We start from the raw sequence: 18,798 nt of genomic DNA on the forward strand, positions 1-18,798 counted from the left end.
ATGCAACTGCTGTGACAGGGTCATGTGTTGGACCCCAAGTGACTCACAGGATAAGAACCACTGGTTTAAAGGGTCTCCTAATGTTAATAGGAAATAAGTTAATTTTAAGTTACTCCCTCATATTAAAAATATAAATGTATTTATAAATCATATATCTGAAATTAATAAATAAAATACATGTTTATAAAACTAAAATATTTATTAAATAACAAAATTATGGTTTTAATATCTTGACTCAGAGAAGCTGTTAAAATTCTTAACTTTGATCAAAGCAGATCATAAGTTACTGCCAAGAAATACCAACAGTATAATATAAGAATACTATAGAAAAATATTATATTTGATACCAAGATGCAAATTAAAATAGAAAACCCAAAATAATTCAACAACCTTTTATAAAAAGCAGGAAATTCAGTAATAGAACTTATATAAAATCCCAAGTATGGTGCCCCTGAAGAAATGTCCCCAAAAGGAAATAAAACGAACTCCTTACAAACTGCCATTAATCTTCAATCAGCATTCTGTACTATTAAAAATACTGTAAATAATCATCTATGAGCATAAAGTACTCACCAACTGTTTACCAATCCAGTCATATTCATAATCAAACATATACCCTTTGCGATCAAACAAGTCAGTAAAAAGCTTTCTTAGGTAATCATAGTCTGGCTTTTCAAAAAAATCTAGCCTTCGCACGTAACGAAGATATGTTGCCATTTCTTCTAGAAAGGAAATAGAAATTATTCTGACTATACATCTCTATAATACTAAATATAATACTAAATAAAAAGTTAACCAAATTCTAGTTCAATTAAAAATTTTCAATTATAGCAAAACTGAAAAGGAGAAGGAAAGGGAGTGGAAACAAGGCGGCGACATTTAGTTCAACCGTCGTGTGTGCACCATTTATCATCAAAGACTAGAACTTTTTTTATGGTATTTGAAAAGATTCCTTGAATTGAACTAGAGGTTGAATTCGTGGCTCATGATACATGACTGTTAAATATATTCAGAAGCCTGCTGGAGCCAGTTCATGTGAGAACATCTGCACTAGTTTGCTGTTTCCCTCAGCATCAGTACCATGCACTAACTTACCAGTTCTTTTTCTTTACATTTCTTTTTGTCTGTTTGAGGCGTTACTGAGTTTTTTATTCTGATTTCCACACATGTCATAGCACATGCGTAACAGCATTTTCACATGGAAAACACATACCTCACACCCTAATAATTAATACTTTTTAAAGGACTTTGTTTTCTGGGGATAACTGCAAGAAAAAGAACTGAGGAGAAACTAAAAGGGACAAAGTTTAACAATTATGGAACATTTCTATCTTCACCACGAGCAGTATTTTAATTAACTGAGCTGGCAAAATCATCTCAAAAATCTGACACAGAAATACAATAGAAGCCTTCTTTTAGTTTCTAGTCAAATAATTACTTAGTAATATACAAATTTCTACATATCACTTTTTTTAAGTTTATACTTTCTAAAAGAAAGGGTAAATAAAAACAAAAATCTAATGGATAAAGTTGTTAACTTGTTAAAACAAGTATTGCCCCATCATAGAATGCAGGATCTACAGAAAGCAATGGTAGGTTCCCAAGGCTGGAATCTCAGACAAGGAAACTTTCTGCCCTGTGCTCCTATTCATTCACAATGCAACAGAGTACCTTGTGGTGTTCCTCACAGAGGCACTTTCTCGCTGTTCTACTTACTTACTGTCTAATTACAGGAGTAATTATCTTGGCACCTCCATTTTTCTTGGAGAATTGTATATAGACTTACTAATGCAGCCACACATTCTGCCTAACATAAACTTCTAGGACTGAAACCAATATTGTTTAATCTTCCATTTATAGAAATTATAGCAAAAAAGAAAAATAAAGTTTACTAGCAATGAATATGGAAATACATGCCATTTCTAAGCACTGATTCTATTGTTACTGTCATTCCATTACAGAGACAAGCCAGTGACTACAAAGTGACATAAGACTTCATCTTGAAGGAGGTCGTTCTTCTCTGCACATCATGTTACTGACAAGCCACAACAGTCATTTAGTAACTACCTACAGCTATGACTGTAGGCCACTCAAGAGGCTGAAGCAGGAAGACAGCAAGTCCCGGGCCAGCCTGGGTACAAAGCAAGGCCCAGACAGGCCAGGGTAACTTAATAAGCCTCTATATCAAACATAAATTTTTAAATAACAATTCATTGCCATTTCTTAATTTAGGATTAGGAAACTTATTTAAGTAAATTTTTGCTTGTGAGTTGCCATAAGTGCTTAAAGGAGAATAATTTTCAAAATGTATACAGTTCTTTAACATAATATCTCCCTAAAGTTAGTAAATAAAAGTCTTATAGTACTCTGAAAATAAAATTAGCATTTTAATAACTTCTGTTAAACCTGACCGAGACTCTACGGTAAACTACAAGGTATTTCAACTTAATAAAAATGAATTGTTAAAGGAAACACGACTTAAATTGGTCTTAACATAATAAAAAGATGAAATTTTCTCCATGTAATGCCATCCTGTAGAACAAATATACAAACTGTTCCTGTGGTCTAAACAGTAATTGTTGACAACTTTTTAATCATTTTTATATAGGATTCATGGTTTTCAAAGCACACAACAAAGTCTTTATAAACTTAAGCAATAAAAATGAACCTTTTTCTACACATAAGCACTTGTTTCAATTTATGAACATAATCACTGTCCATTACCTGGAAAGTTTTCACACAGCACTTCTATCGGTGTGGCTCGTTTTGTGTCTCCAATTTTCTGATACCTCTCTTTTAATGTGTCAGCCTGAAGAACAAAAGAAGAGTACAACAATGTGGTGTTTTAAAAACTATGTAGTCTAGCAAAAGGTCTTAATACACATTAAGATTTGTGAACTCCAATAAAGAAATGAAAAAACAAAAAAATCAAAACAAAAAACAGTTACCTTTAAGCCTTGCCAAGGAAGACTGCCTCTCAGGAAGTACATGAACATGTGGCCTAAAGCTTCTAAATCATCTCTTCTACTCTGCTCTGAAACAGAAGAGGAAGATGACATTTCACTCTCATCTACCAATAAGATACACGAATGGAGAATAACCATTTCTAAGTTTACTACATAAGTGTAAAATATGGGTTTGCTTTATATAAACAACAAAATTGTATATATCCTGCTTTTACAGATTGTCATCTTTAAAATATGCCATATGATATCTTTAGTGCTACTGAAACTTTATTTACTTGTTTAAATACCTATTCATGGAAATAGAGGCCAGTGGAAAAGAGGTTTAATGGTCAAATTGAGACTCTCTGTATCTTATAATTCCATCTTAATAGTAAAAATAGAACATGCTAGTGGGTCTGAGAAACTGTAGCTTTTCAAGTGCTTAATGGTCTATAAATCTGAATTTCCTAAACACAGATGAACACAAAATATACAGCTTATAAATGACTGGCACTAACAAACTAAGAATCTGGAAGCACAACATATTTTAATATGTTGTCACTGATATTAAATTGAGATTTCTTGATTTTTAAAATGATACAAAGATGCTAACAAAGAAGAAAGTTTTAAAAGTTTAAAGACCTTTTAAAAAATGTAGCATGCAAGATATACTTCCCAAATTAGCCACATTACTTTCTATTATTCTAAATAATGCTCAATGCTTTTATAAAAGAAACTTTCTGACCTGCAGTAAGATGAGAAAGGTCAGGAAACGGTTGAATTTCTACCCTGTGTTCCCACAGCATTTGCTTCAGTTTACAAACAATGCTTCCTTACACTGTTCTCAGTATCTGTCACCTAGACTGCATGTTAGAGGAGCTATCATTACCCTCGCAATCCAGCAAGGGCCAGCAGAGAGCATACTCTGGATGCTTAGGTTCTGGGAGTCTTAAAAAGGGAAAGTAATATAAAGAAAACATTACTTACAAACTCCAGGTGGGGATTGAAAGCATTTTGGAAACTTTTAAAAGGTGAAAGAAGCTGGCCTCCAGCTGGTAGCTGACTCCTTTTATATAGTGGAGCAGAGGTTACGTGCATTTTAAATGCTTAGCAGGTGATACTGAAGTCATGGTTGCTAATTACTAGAAGGAAAAGCTCTGCTTGCTGTAATAAAATACACCCTTGACACGATACCTGCATAACTGTCACCACATTTAAGAATTTTCCCAGAGACTCCAAATAGCTCAGCTATCAATGTCCCTTTCCACTGCCAACCTCTAGCCTAAGGACCCCACTTAACTACTTGTCATTATAGATTAGATTTCATTTTCATACAGCATGGATTATACAGTGCAGATTCATATCTTGATTCTTTCCCTCGGTATCTTTTCATAGTTTGCCCATAATGCTCCCTGCATCAAGAGCTCACTGCTTTTCATGAGGACAACCACAATAAGTCCACCTAACACCTAAGTAGGCTACAGTCTGAGGCCTCCCTACTGAGGGACAGAGAGAACCGTGAGCATCCAGAATCTTTGTGTAACCACTGATTTCAATCATCCTGAGGAAATCCTTAGGAGTCTATCACAACATCATATGGCATGTGTGCTCAGCCTTGTTAGACACTTCTGAAGTACACTGCAGAAGGTTATGTGCCATTTCAGATCTCCACCAGCAATATTAGATCACCAGTTATTTCAGAATATAATATTGTCACTCCTTCATGTTTTACCCAGGCCAGTATCCATGACATATAAGCTTACAGTAGATGGAGAGTATCTTACTGAAGATTGACGATCTTGGATTTCATTCATGAACTTCACATGTGTGTGCTGTATTTTCATGAAGTCTAATTTGTTACCAATTTTTTCTCTTACTATTCATACTGGCTTATTTGCAATTCAAAAAAATCTGACTACACCTGAGACTACAGATTTTCTCCTATTTTTCTAACTATAAATTTTATAGTTTGTGTTCTTATATTCAAATCTATTATACACTTTGAAGTAAATTATTTTTGCTTTAGGTATGGAATAAAATAATAGTTCCATTTTTTGTTTGTTTGTTTATTAATAATGACATCTGCCTACATTACTTTTTGACAAGACTTTCTCTGCCACCAAAACTGTTTCTGCATTATTCTCAAAACTCATCTAACCATCTATGTTCAAATTCTGGACTGTATATTCTGACCACCTATCTATCTTCATATCAATACTACACAAAATAAGTTTGGCATGGGTGGGAGATGGGGGAGAGGTTGATATTTAAAGAAGTCAATGACTGGAAAACAGAAGTTCAACAGGAAAAACAAAAGGAAAAGTTGATGATTTGAAAGCTTCAATAAAATAATTAATCCTCTTACAAGACTAAAAATAAAAAAGGCACAAATTAACAGTAATAGGAGCAACAGAAGGGGCACAGACTCTGAAAAAACTGATTTTTAAAAAATTCTGAATTTAGCTGGGTGGTGGGAAGACACACCTTTAATTCCAATACTTGGAAGGCAGAAGCAGGAAGATCTACATGAGTTCCAGGGGATAGCCAAGGTTATACAGAGAAACTCCTTCTTAAAAACCATAAAAAGAACCAATATCATGCCAACTCAACTGAGATGAAACAAATACTTGATAAGATTTACTAATTACTGAACTGCCTCAAGACAAATAAAGAGCTCTATGCCAATAAAAGAAATTTAAATTTTAGACCATGAGCCAAAAAGATGGTTCCATAGATAAAGTATTTGCCATGCAAGTATAAGGACTAGAGTTCAGATTCCCACAACCCACATAAAGTTGGGTGTTGTAGCATGCATTTGTAATCCCAGCTGGACAATGATGAGATGGGAAGAGCAGAGAAGAAGCCTCAAAGTCTCCAGGCCAACTAAGTTGACCTATCCAACAATGAGCAACTAGAAACCCCGTCTTAAGCATGAAGTCAAAGATCAACACCAGTGTTTGTCTATACTCTGACCTTCACATACATGTGGGACTACCATGTACTGTTGGACAGCAAGAACTGAAGCCTTCCTTCCATGAGATGAGAAGGGACTTTATGACACTTGGAAGTTAAGTGAACTTCATATGTCTAGGAAAGCTGACACGAGTCGTCTAAGAGTCCCACCAGAGTGACAAAAGTGGTAAACAACTTCTGGAGAAGACACTGCCCAGCTAAGTCATCCGGGTTTCTCAGACCTGCTGAGCAGCCTGGAAGCTATGCAGGAAGCTCCAGGGCTCCTGCTTCCCTGCGTCATCATCTGCGCTGAGTGGGCTTTTAGGTCATGTGGCAGCTTTTGACTCATCCTGCTCCTGAAACTAATTTCTTACACATACTCCTGTCAGTAGCACCAATAAAAACTCACTGGTTCACCAAAGTGGACTTCAGTGCAACTGTTAACTTTAATCTGTTGTAGGTTTGCTTTCTGGGATGAGTAGACACGTGTAAGTGTTTAATCTCCCCAGAAAGTCTCTCACATAATCTGTGCCCTTATATATACATACATGTATATCATACATGCCCCGCACCCGCGCTCGCGCACGCGCGCACACACACACACAGTTTTGTAAACTAATCAAAACATTTTCATACATCTTAAAACCTTACCTAAATATGAGGCATGCCTGGCAAATTCTTCTAAAGGCGAGAAGTATCAGATCAACAAAACTTAGAAATAAGAGTTCTCAACTCATATCATCCTGTTGTCAGGATGTCACTGTACAAAACCACTACAAGTCACAAAAACTCATCAGGTATCCCTCATAAACAAGCATAAGACCCTCAAGAAGTTAATGTTCCTTGACAAAGTAAGCATTTTTCTTAGAATGTGAGGTGGATTTAACTGTCAAAGGTGAATCTATGGGGACTGGGGAGATAGTTGAGTGGGTAAAAGTGCTTGCTCTATAACAAGAGGCAGAGTTTGTATTCCCAACAAGTACCCAAGAATCCAGAAATGGGGGCCACTGCCTATAACCCCAGGACTTGGAGACAGAAACAAGCAGTTCCCAAGACCTTGCGAGCTACAAAGCAAAAGGGCAAGTGGCCAATCCCATGAGAACTTTCTTTTGAGGCAATAAAGTCCTGATTTCATGCTCTGACCTCCACATGTGCTGAATACCTGCATCCATATACAGTTCACACTGACTGAATACCTGCACCCATATACAGTTCACACTGACTGAATACCTGCACCCATATACAGTTCACACTGACTGAATACCTGCACCCATATACAGTTCACACTGACTGAATACCTGCACCCATATACAGTTCACACTGACTGAATACCTGCACCCATATACAGTTCACACTGACTGAATACCTGCACCCATATACAGTTCACACTGACTGAATACCTGCACCCATATACAGTTCACACTGACTGAATACCTGCACCCATATACAGTTCACACTGACTGAATACCTGCACCCATATACAGTTCACACTGACTGAATACCTGCACCCATATACAGTTCACACTGACTGAATACCTGCAGCCATATACTGTTCACACTGACTGACACACACACGCACCCCTAATTAAAATTAATAAGACATAAGTTGTTCAGTTATCAGAAACATTAAAAACATTTGAAAATCTAGTATACATCTATCATAAAAATTCTCAGCAAGGGCTGGGGAATGTCATAATGACTGAGCATTTCCAAGGTTGCACAAGGCCCAAAGCTTGATCCTCAGCACCACGCAATATTATTTTAAATAAAAACTCAACAAAATAAGTTATAGAAATGTCTTTATCTAGCCAGGCGGTGGTGGCACATGCCTTTAATCCCAGCACTTGGGAGACAGAGGCTGGTGGATTTCTGAGTTCGAGGCCAGCCTGGTCTACAGAGTAAGTTCCAGGACAGCCTGGACTACACAGAGAAACCCTGTCTGGGGGGCGGGGGGGGGGGGGGGGGAAGAAGAAGAAAAAGAAATGTCTTTATCTTAAGAAAAAAAAAAAACACTATGAAAATCTGAAACATTCTGGTTTTGTTTTGGTTTATTATGCACTTTATCTGCTGTGGTACTTAGGATTGCACCCAGGCCTGGGGACGCCAGACAGGCAGGCATTCCAGATCTGGGCTAAGCTCCCAAGGGACTGTTTCCAATTTTTTCCTGCCTTGTTTGTTTTTCACTTGAGACCAGTTCTCATTAACTTTTCCAAAATGGCCTTGAATTTACACTTTGAATTTAGCTTAGATAGGCCTTGACTTTGTGACCTTACTGTTTCAGACTCCACTGTACCTTGGATTCTATTCCTGGAGCCACTAGACCTGCCTAACATAAATTTAAAATAGCTATTTCTTTCATGCTTTCTATTCATTCTCATATGAAAAATTCTTGTCATATAACAAGGCAAGAAAAATGTCATTTAATTATTGAAATGTATTCAGGGGACAGCAAGACAGCACAATGAAGCAGTCCAGTTTGACTCTAGCACCCACACAAAAGGATGAGAGACTGAACTATACAAAGATGTCCTCTGACCTCCAAACGAGTTCCACCGCATTGCAGCCCCCACCACATACATATGCATTAAATAGTAAGTATAAAAACAAAGTGTTTACATACTAGCAATGAGCAATCAGAAATTAAATTTAAAACCCAACATCTTTACAACGGTATTAAAAACCCAGAAAATATATAAAGGCAAATGTACCAATAGGAGAGTATATGAGTTTGTATGTGTGTGCCTGAGTTTGTGCGTATGTGTGTTTGTGTGTACGCATGCACGTTTAAGTAAAATAGCATATAATTACAAAGACTTGAAAGAACTGACTCCCTCAAGCTGTCCTCTGGCCTTCCAAATGCAGGCAGTAATGTAAGCACCCCAATAACCCTCCACATACATATGCAAAATAAATAGGTGATACACACATACACATACTAATATATATAATTTTAGCCTCAGAATATAATTCTTTGTTAAAGAAACACCACAAAATGCCATTTCTATTCCACTGGAGTACTTTAGTTACTACAGTGTCAACAAAAATGATCATAAAGTGATTATGAATCCATCAAAGGAGAGTATTGGATTCATAATCTACACAGCATTATAAATTCAAGCCATAAATAGAAGCTAGTAAAGTAAGCCCACTACGAAAATTCAATCCAAAACCTCCTCTTCTATCTCCATAATTGCTTTCTTTGTGTTCTTTTACCAACTGACACCTGGAAATAAATGTCACCAAGTGGGAAGTAATACAAGTCACAAGAAAGCTTTCTCTTTGAAATAGAGTAACTAAGGCATACACTTTAAGTCTGTAAGAGTTCTATTTCATGAAAAAGACCCCTCATAGGTTATCAGGTACTTATTAAATCCTGTTCACATTTTTCTAAAGCATCTAACTGAATAGGCCTGTTTAAAAATGGGTATTTCCCTCAAAGTCATGGTTATGTAATTTTTAAAGGATTAGAAGTGGAGATTAAAGCACAGTTAAAATTTCTTTTAAATGAATTCAATGAAATTTAAGCTATATAATTAAACTTTTATCCATTAGAAATGTTAAGTATTATATATGCATAACCCATTTCAGAGCCACATATACATCCATGTACCATACAACAGATGTTTCAAAGTTGTAACTTTACTGAAAGTAAAATTATTACCTTGTATCTGAAGCATATGCTCAGAAAGGCTAAATAACTACCAGGACTTAACAGGACAGGATTCTAGATACCTTCATGCATCTGGTCACTTGGAAAAAACTAAAAATGAAATCAAGTTTGCTGCAAATCTTCTGCAATGCTTTTCTATTAAAAATTCAATATTACTTTTCTCCATTTAGATATGATAGTACTATTCAATTATCTATAATTGTCCATATCAATTAAAATTTAATTTTGACTAGAAAGATTTTTCATGAACTCAAATTTATCTATTTCAACACAGAATATGCTAAAGACCTCATTTAAAAGTAAGAATCTATTATATATGTATACATTATCAAAAATAAATTTATTACTGCATTTCCTACTAAAAAACAACAAGGGCTAATGTGTAGACTGGTAAGAGAACTCAAAGAATAAAAACTTAAAAGAATAAAAATTATTCTTTGAAAATAAAAAAAATTCTAATATGTGTGTGTGTGTGTGTGTGTATGTGTGTGTGTGTGTGTGTGAAGGGAGGGGAAGGGAGAGAGAAGAGGGAAAGGGAAAGGGGGGGAGGCAGAGGAAGGAGAATGAATACTTCAGTAAGATTTTTAAAAAGGCAGAATTCAAGAATTTTAAAATGAACCCCAAAGCCACTGAAAACAGTTTTTAAAAAACTATTTAAAAGTAGACATCTAATTAGAGCTGACATAAAACAACTCATCATCAAAATACAAGGAAGCAGCAGCAGCAGGTAGTGGTTTCATTAAGCGGACAATGGAAATCCCTAGCTGTCACACAGCTTTCTGAAGATGTCACTTTGGACAGTGGTGTAATCAAAGATATAAGCAAACTACTGCATTTGCATCTGAGCATATCTGTCTTCATGGTGTGGCCTTATGCTATGTTAAAACCATCAGATATTATGAGACTAAAGATGCAAGACTATGCAATGTGATTTTTATACTATTCATCTATAATATACTGGAAACATCTCTTTCTGACTAAATCCTGACTAAACCTGAGTCCTCAAAAGTAATCACCAAAGATCTAGGTATGTAGTTCACCAGTTCAATGCTTGCCTAGCAGATTCAAGGCCCTGAGTTTGACCCTTCAGCATTTGAAAAGCAAAAGAAAGGAAAGATGGAAGGAAGAAAAGAACAGGATGGAAAGAAAAGAAAGAAGACAAGATGAAGGAAGGAAGGAAGATTGTTAAGAACTAAGTAAAGCTGTGAAGGCTTCAGTCAGAGGAATAAATTAAAATTACATTTTCTCTTCTCTCTCTCTCCACCAAATCCCGTGTTTCAAATTCAACAAATATGAGATACCCATGTCACAAACAAGCATCACCATCTCACAGAATGTACAGAAGGCACTCAAGCATCACTGAACTCTTATTACTTCATATTAGAAATTCATGTGATCTGGCAAACAAACACTTCCTCTATCAATATTACCATCTATGTTAGACTAAGTAAGTAAATCTTTGCAAAGTATATCTTTGTAGCTTTTGTTGTTTGTAGATTCCTACAACAGTTAAATGTCACTTCTCCAACCTCTTAAGGCCTTTCCCAACAATGATTAATAACTCACTTGGCCTGTTCTACAAATAGAAAGCTGTTACATATACCATTGTTCACAGAAAAAAACATTAGCCTATAGGGAAGTTGTGACCTCATGCCTTACAATAAAATAGTTGTGAGGCGTTGTTAGTTATTTTGAAATAGTCTGTAACAACTCCCATGAAAGGAAAATTTCTCACAAGGCACATGCAAATATGGGTGTGACTGGTTTTAAAAGAGGCTACCCAATTGTGTTTTAAATCTGTCAGGATAGTTTGCTATTGAAAGGATTTACCAAAAATATTATCTGAATAAAAGTTGTCTTATATCATTTTATGTCTGAAACTACTTAAAGGCATTTCACAGTTTTTCACACATTTCAGATGTGCACCTTGAGCCTAGGATCAGGCAAAAACGCTGTCAAAAACAGCGCCAAAGGCTAATGAATTCAGAACTGAGCAGCAGGGCTGAGACAACCAGTCTGTAATACTGAAGCCTGAGGAAAGTTGGAAGTTGGATTAGACAGCTTTTGCGATCCTGCCCACACTTTATTATATACTTTAAGCAATGATGACCAACAAGATTGTTGCACATTCTTGGCTAATCCTCTGATTAACAATAGGAACAGAATCTAAAAACAGAAAACCAAGTCTGTGCTTCAACTGATATAAGCACACAGAATGGTTTCAGAAAAACTTACTGCAAATACAATATAAAAATGATTTTAAGAGAAAGACAAAAACAACTCAATGTGAACAAATATACCATTAATAAAGCCTCAACCACGATCTCACCTCATAACGCCCCCCCCAAAAAAACCAAAAACCTAATTCTAAATAAGTCACAGATATTAGAAACCAAAATCCCAAAGCTGCTAGGAGAAACCCAAAATAGAGCTGCAGGTTATGTAGTGTCAGTATTTGCTGATATATTATATACCTAAATATTTTTGCCTTATTGCCATATCTAACAAATTTTGTTCAGTTTTTAAAGAACTCTGAAAATTAATTAAATACTGTGTGTAGAAAGCTTGCTTCACAAAAGTGTCATTTAGCAAGACTGAGGCTATTTTCTGAGTAGCCTGGCTTTCAAGCACTGAATAAATAAGTAGTGATGACCTCTCAATGTTAGCTAAAGAAAATAAAAAAAGAAAGCTAATACAAGTACTACTTTGTAGTAAACAGACCCAAAACTCAGAAGAACCAAAATAATCTTGAACCTTTGCTAGGAATATAATAGTACGTGTGTACATTTGTATGCTGTATAGGCTATTTTTTTCCTGTGTGTATGTATATTTTTATACATTTCCCAGACCCTAGTGGTAATACCAAAACACAGCAACAAGATACCCATTGGCCTGATCTTTAAATACTATCATTATCAAAGAAAGAGACCCAGGACATCTTATTGGCACAACTGGCTACACACACGGAATAGAGAAACTACAAAACCAGAAAGTGCTCAAAGAATGCTATGAACATTGTCAGGAGGAGCCAGCTTTGAATAAGCAACCAGTGGCCAAATGTGAGACCCTCTGGGCAACAAAATAAACAACGGTAGCCATGTATTTATTAAATAATTCAAAGAGTCTGCACAGATACAAGTAAAGTTTGTGATGTCAGCTTATCAGCTAATAAATATGTAAGGAACAATGGAAAGAGAAAAATCAATACATGATGACTATACTAGGTAAATATTTATTAAAGGGCCTTTCCTGGTAGCCATGCCTGCAATCCCAGTATCTAAGAGGCCAAACAAAGAGACTTCAAGCTCGAGGACAGTCTAAGCTGTGAAGCTACACCCTATCTCAAAAAAAAAAAAAAAAAAAAAAGAAAAGAAAAAGAAAAGAAAGAAAGAAACTTAAAGAATTAAATTATTACTTAAATAATATAAACTTTAATATAAACTTAAAGAATTAATTATGTTTGCATAATTTCAAATATCTACCTACAACATACATTTTAGTTACCTAGGGAACATTCACTTTCCTGGAGAAACTCACTAGACATCATCTTATTAAGTAAATAGCTCCAACTGGAACTAATTACATAAACTGACTCCTGACAGAATACAAGAACACAAGACTTCTTTGCTTTTTCATAGATGTGCGTTAAGCATGCATACCATTATCTAATCATAAAAAAAATAAATGACCCAAACTGAGAATATTTGGAAAAATTACCTTTGCTCCTAAAAATTATTAAGACCTGAAGGAGAAGTGTTCCTAGTTTTTAAAAAAAGAGAGAGACTAAACCTATGCAATAATAAAACATTGTCCTAATTAGATCCTGAATCAAAGAAAGACAAAAAATACTCTATAGTCAATATTTCACTCTTTATATACATAGAAAATATATTTTTAAAGTTAGTAATGTCCAAACGTATACTGCTAGGAAAAATTACTCTATCTAGAAGCCAGCTCTGCCTGCCTTTACAATCTCAATAAAAATATTCACATGCTCTGAATTCGGTTAAAATTGGGCATTGCCTCATACTATTTAATAGATATTCTTAAATGGAACCCTCAATGTATTAAAGGTTGGACATTCCAAGTTATCACACTCTGTACTGGACCTTATTTTCACAGTATTATCCAACGATAAGTGAATAAAAACTGCAGGTATACGGTGAATGAGGATCACGCTGCATGCTATTTTAATTTGCAAACACTGGCTCACAGTAGCAGACCGACTCACACTGCTGCACGGCTACAGACCCAAGCCCCCACACTTAGGGCATGCTCACATACCTTTTCCTAGATGTGTGTTTATGCTCATGTATCTGGCTGTTCCGGTAAGGCTTTTGTGTTCTCTGTATGGTATATGTTTCTTTGTCTCTGGGTCAATATATTCCTTTGCCAAACCAAAATCTATGATATGAATGACTTGCTGGGCTTTGTTCCCTGGCCGTCCTATTAAGAAGTTCTCAGGCTTCACATCTCTGTATATCAAGTTCTTTGAGTGGACATACTCCATGCGAGAAATCTTAGTGAGAAAAGAGAAAAGAATTATTTTAGATTTTCACTAACAAACAAAAATCATGATAAAAGCAAGACAGAACTTTCATAATAAAAATAATAATAAAGAAAACAATTAGAAATTATTTTAAAGCTGGGTGGTGATGGCACACGCCTGTAATCCCAGCACTTGGGAGGCAGAGGCAGGTGGATTTCTGAGTTCGAGGACAGCCTGGACTACAGAGTGAGTTACAGGACAGCCAGGGCTACACAGAGAAACTCTGTCTGGGGTGGGGGGTGGGGGGGAACACAACAAATCCAAAAAAATCAAAAAAGAAATTATTTGAAGCCTTTTAAGTTAACATGGTCTGAGTCTTTATTTCCTCAACAAACACACACCCATTTTATGACTTTAGTTTTTGCTGTTACAGTAACAGATAAATGAAAGTATCTGAATTTTAGGAATGCATTTCCTATCAGTAAGTCAAAGTCAATCACCATTTTCAGAGGATGCTAGATTACAAAGATGAAATACTTTTAAGGCCTAAAAATAAAGATTTCAAACTCAAAACTAAAGACGAATTCATAAAGCTAAGATTATTCTTCCTCAGTTCAACAATCAGGCAAGTTTTATAATAATAATAATAATAATAACAATAATAATAATAAAACAACTCAAGAATTTAATTGTACCCTCAAAATTTTAGCATGAAAAACTTAACATCATTTAGTATTTTTTTCAAAAGGGATTTCCCCCAGTATTAAACACTTTAAATCTTGAAAATGGAAATTTTTGAATTCCAACTATAATAACAAAATATAATTATATTAACCATTTTTCAGATTCTCAAATAATGCTTACCATACAAAACAGCTAAACTGAACATTACATATAAGGTAACTACTCCATTTGTGACAATCCTGGTTAACAAAGCCATATAGCACATAGTAGTATATTGGTCATTCTAGTCTGTTTATTAACAAACTGTTTATTAACTCAAATTCCCATGACCGATGCCTTAATTAATAATCTTATTAACATTTTCAAGGTCACAAAAAGTTTAATGCAGCTTTTAATAGTTGTATGTAACTTTAAACTATTTATAATTTATCCCATTCACCCTGTTAGTTCTACACCATAGGGTATTTCTCATTGTTTTACAATTTTATCTGCTGCTATACTAAGATTATAAGTAATTAGGTACTTTCAATATAAATCTGTAGACGTAGAATAGTGAGGTTAATAAAAACTTCAAACTTCTGCAGTATACTTGTATTAGCATGGTCTAAAAATTATCTCAACTGTTTTCTCATAGGTCCCCTGAAACTTAAATACTGAAGTATATCTCTCATCCGCTTGTTTCTTCTTTTCTTAGGTCATGAATATCAACTTCCAAGATTAAGAACTCTGTTTCTAAGGTTTCAAAGTTTTCATCTGATACAAGAAAAGACTACTAGAAAAACCTTAACCTTGAAATGAGCTTTCTGTTCTTAAAGCAATCAAAATATTAATTTTACATTCTATGCAGACTAGAATACTGTACAAAGAAAAGTAATTTCTATCATATGGGTTCACATGAAAAAGCCAAAAAATCTTTAATGCAACTTTTAACTTAAATGTATGAAAACTTTAACAAAAGGTACAGGTGACGACATCTGCAATACCAGCAGTCAGGAGGCAAAGGCAGGAGGATCAGTAGTTTAAGACCAGGTTATATTGGGAGTTAGACACCAACCCTGGTTACAGCAGAGAAGAGGAGGGGGGAGAGGAAAGGGGGAGGAAGTAGACAGGGAGCCAGAGACTGAGGACTGGAGCAAGAGAGGAAGGAGGAGGGAGAAGACTGTAACCAAGAGCTAAGCAGTGGCCAAGCAACTTCCAACAGCCTGCTCTACTTACCAGCTGTATAGCTATCATGAGAACTGTTTTCAGAGAAAATGTTCTATCGCAGAGGTCAAACAAATCTTCCAAACTGGGTCCCAGCAGTTCCAGCACCATGGCATTGTATTTACCACAAGGGCCAAAATAGTAAACTTGAGGTACACCATCTAAGAAAAAAGAAAAAGCTATTTAATAATTTCATCATTTTAAGTACTAAGCCTTTTCCATAGAAAACCAATAAACAATGTTTTAATTTTTCTACTTTTAAACACCTTAACAGTAAATTTATTTTTCCAGAAATACACCAACCATTTCCAATTAAACCTTCTTCTCTAAACCTACTCCTTGGTTCTCATGGTAGGCCAGTTGCACCTGTACTGAAGCTGTGTCACTGAGTATCATATAAAGAGTATTGTATTATCTTTCTGTAACCTCATCTAATGAGCTTTAGTCTCATATTTCTATAGACAAAAGAAAAGCTTAGAGAACAGAAAAGATCCAACTTTTATTGAACAAGGTAGTCCTGTTGTCTTTATGAACTCCGTGATTGGCATTCTGCTAAGATCAACACAAATATCTTCCTTTTGTTTTTTTTATTGAATAAGGAAGTAAAAGCATTTTATGAAAAAACTGAAGATTTACATGGAAATATTTCTGACAAAATTGAAGATATATATAGAAAAACACGTTAAAATTGATAATTTTCAAGGAAAATTAAAGAGTAAAATGGTAGACATAAAAGAACACCACTAAATTAATTGAAAAAGGACGTAGAAACATTTTATGATAAAACTGAAGATTTACATGGGAAATATTTCTGATAAAATTGTAGAAAAATAAAATAACATATTAAAATTGAAGATTATCATGGAAAATTACACAGATAAGATGGTAGGCCTAAAAATATTTCTAAGTTGATTGAAAGTAGAATTATAAACATTTTCTGATAAAACTTAAGATTTACATGTAGAGTATTTCTGATAAAATAGAAGAGATATATAGAAAAACATGTTAACTGGTCTAGAGTGAGTTCCCGGACAGCCAGGGCTACACAGAGAAACCCTGTCTTGAAAAATAAACAAACAAACAAACACACACACAAAAAAAAAAAACAAAAGAAAGGCGTGTTAAAATTGCAGATTATCATGGAAAATAATACAGATAAAATGGTGGACATAAAAAATTATTAAATTAATTGAAAGAGGAATTATAAACATTTTCTGATAAAATTGAAGATTTGCATGAAAAATATTTGTTAGTCTATGTCTTTTTATTGGAGAATTGAGTCCTTTGGTGTTAAAAGATATTAAGGAATAGTGATTGTTGCTTCCTGTTATTTTTGATGTTATTTTTATGTTTGTGTGGTTACTTTCTTTTAGGTTTGTTGGAAGATTACTTTCTTGCTTTTTCTAGGGTATAGCTTTCCCTCCTTGTGTTGGTGTTTTTCATCTATTATCCTTTGAAGGGCTGGATTTGTGGAAAGATATTGTATAAATTTGGTTTTATCATGGAATATCTTGGTTTCTCCATCTATGGTGATTGAGAGTTTTGCTGGGTATAGTAGCCTGGGCTGACATTTGTGTTCTCTTAGGGTCTGCATGAGATCTGCCCAGGATCTTCCAGCTTTCATTGTCTCTGACGATGGTGAGAAGTCTGGTGTGATTCTGATAGGTCTGCCTTTATATGTTATTTGACCTTTTTCCTTACTGCTTTTAATATTTTTTCTTTGTTTAGTAAATTTGGTGTTTTGATTATTATGTGCCGGGACAACTTTTTGTTCTGGTCCAGTCTGTTTGAAGTTCTGTAGGCTTCTTGTATGTTCATGGGCATCTTTTTCTTTAGGTTAGGGAAGTTTTCTTCTATAATTTTGTTGAAGATATTTACTGGCCCTTTAAGTTGTAAATCTTCACCCTCTTCTATACCTATAATCCTTAGATTTAGTCTTTTCATTGTGTCCTGGAGTTACTGGATGTTTTGGGTTACAAGCTTTTTGGATTTTGCATTTTCTTTGACTGTTGAGTCAATGTTTTTTATGGTATCTTCAGCACTTGAGATTCTCTCTTCTATCTCTTGTATTCTATTGTTGATGCTTGCATCTATGACTCCTAAATTCTTTCCAAGATTTTCTATCTCCAGAGTTGTCTCCCTTTGTGATTTCTTCATTGTTTCTACTTCCACTTTTAAATCCTGGATGGTTTTATTCAGTTCCTTCACTTATTTGTGTTTTCTTGTATTTCTTTAAGGGATTTTTGGGTTTTGTCTTTAAGGGCTTTTACCTGTTGACCCATGTTCTCCGGTATTTCTTTAAGGGAGTTATTTATGTCCTTCTTAAAGTCCTCTATCAGCATCATGAGATGCGATTTTAAACCCAACTCTTGATTTTCCAGTGTGTTGGGGTATCCAAGACTTGCTGTGGTGGGGTATCCAGGACTTGCTGTGGTGGGAGAACTGGATTCTGATGTTGCCACATTGCCTTGGTTTCTGTTGGTAGGGTTCTTGTGTTTGCCTTTCCCCATCTGGTTATCTCTGGTGTTAGTTGGTCTTGCTGTCTCTGGCTGGAGCTTGTCCCTCTTGTAGGCCTGTAAGGCCGTGTCGGTACTCCTGGAGGACCAACTCTCTTCTGGCAGGGTTCTGTGTACAGAAAGCTGTAGAGCTGCCTGGCTCCCTGGTGTAAATGGCACGTGGAAGGCTCCAATCCCAGCTGCGCCACTGATGGTACACCCTATGCACTCCTAGTCGTTCCCCTCCAGAGAGAAGGTAGAGATCTCACTTCCACACTCAGAAGTGGAGGAACTGCTGGGAGATCACTTTTTCCTGGCAGGCCATGCACAGAAGGCTGTGGACCGCCTGGCTCCCTGGTG

At 35.5% G+C, this 18,798-nt stretch overlaps 1 protein-coding gene across 8 annotated transcripts in view; it reads right to left on the reverse strand.

The window, feature by feature from the left end:
- The window catches only part of Csnk1g3 (casein kinase 1 gamma 3), a 90,288-nt gene that overhangs the window by 24,186 nt on the left and 47,304 nt on the right, over nt 1–18,798 (reverse strand). For 4 of the 8 annotated variants that reach the window (XM_052156103.1, XM_052156105.1, XM_052156107.1 and 1 more), the window contains exons 5-9: nt 15,956–16,104; nt 13,852–14,086; nt 2,949–3,034; nt 2,725–2,809; nt 574–719 (exon numbers count right to left, since the gene is read on the reverse strand). In XM_052156103.1, coding sequence (XP_052012063.1) covers nt 574–719; nt 2,725–2,809; nt 2,949–3,034; nt 13,852–14,086; nt 15,956–16,104 — 701 coding nt within the window. Of the gene's footprint in view, nt 1–573; nt 723–2,724; nt 2,810–2,948; nt 3,035–13,851; nt 14,087–15,955; nt 16,105–18,798 lie in introns of all 8 variants that reach the window. The other 4 variants (XM_052156102.1, XM_052156104.1, XM_052156106.1 and 1 more) reach the window with 1 other exon arrangement.

The sequence above is a fragment of the Apodemus sylvaticus genome, chromosome 13 (genome assembly GCF_947179515.1).
Source record: "Apodemus sylvaticus chromosome 13, mApoSyl1.1, whole genome shotgun sequence".
Taxonomy (NCBI): Eukaryota; Metazoa; Chordata; class Mammalia; order Rodentia; family Muridae; genus Apodemus; species Apodemus sylvaticus.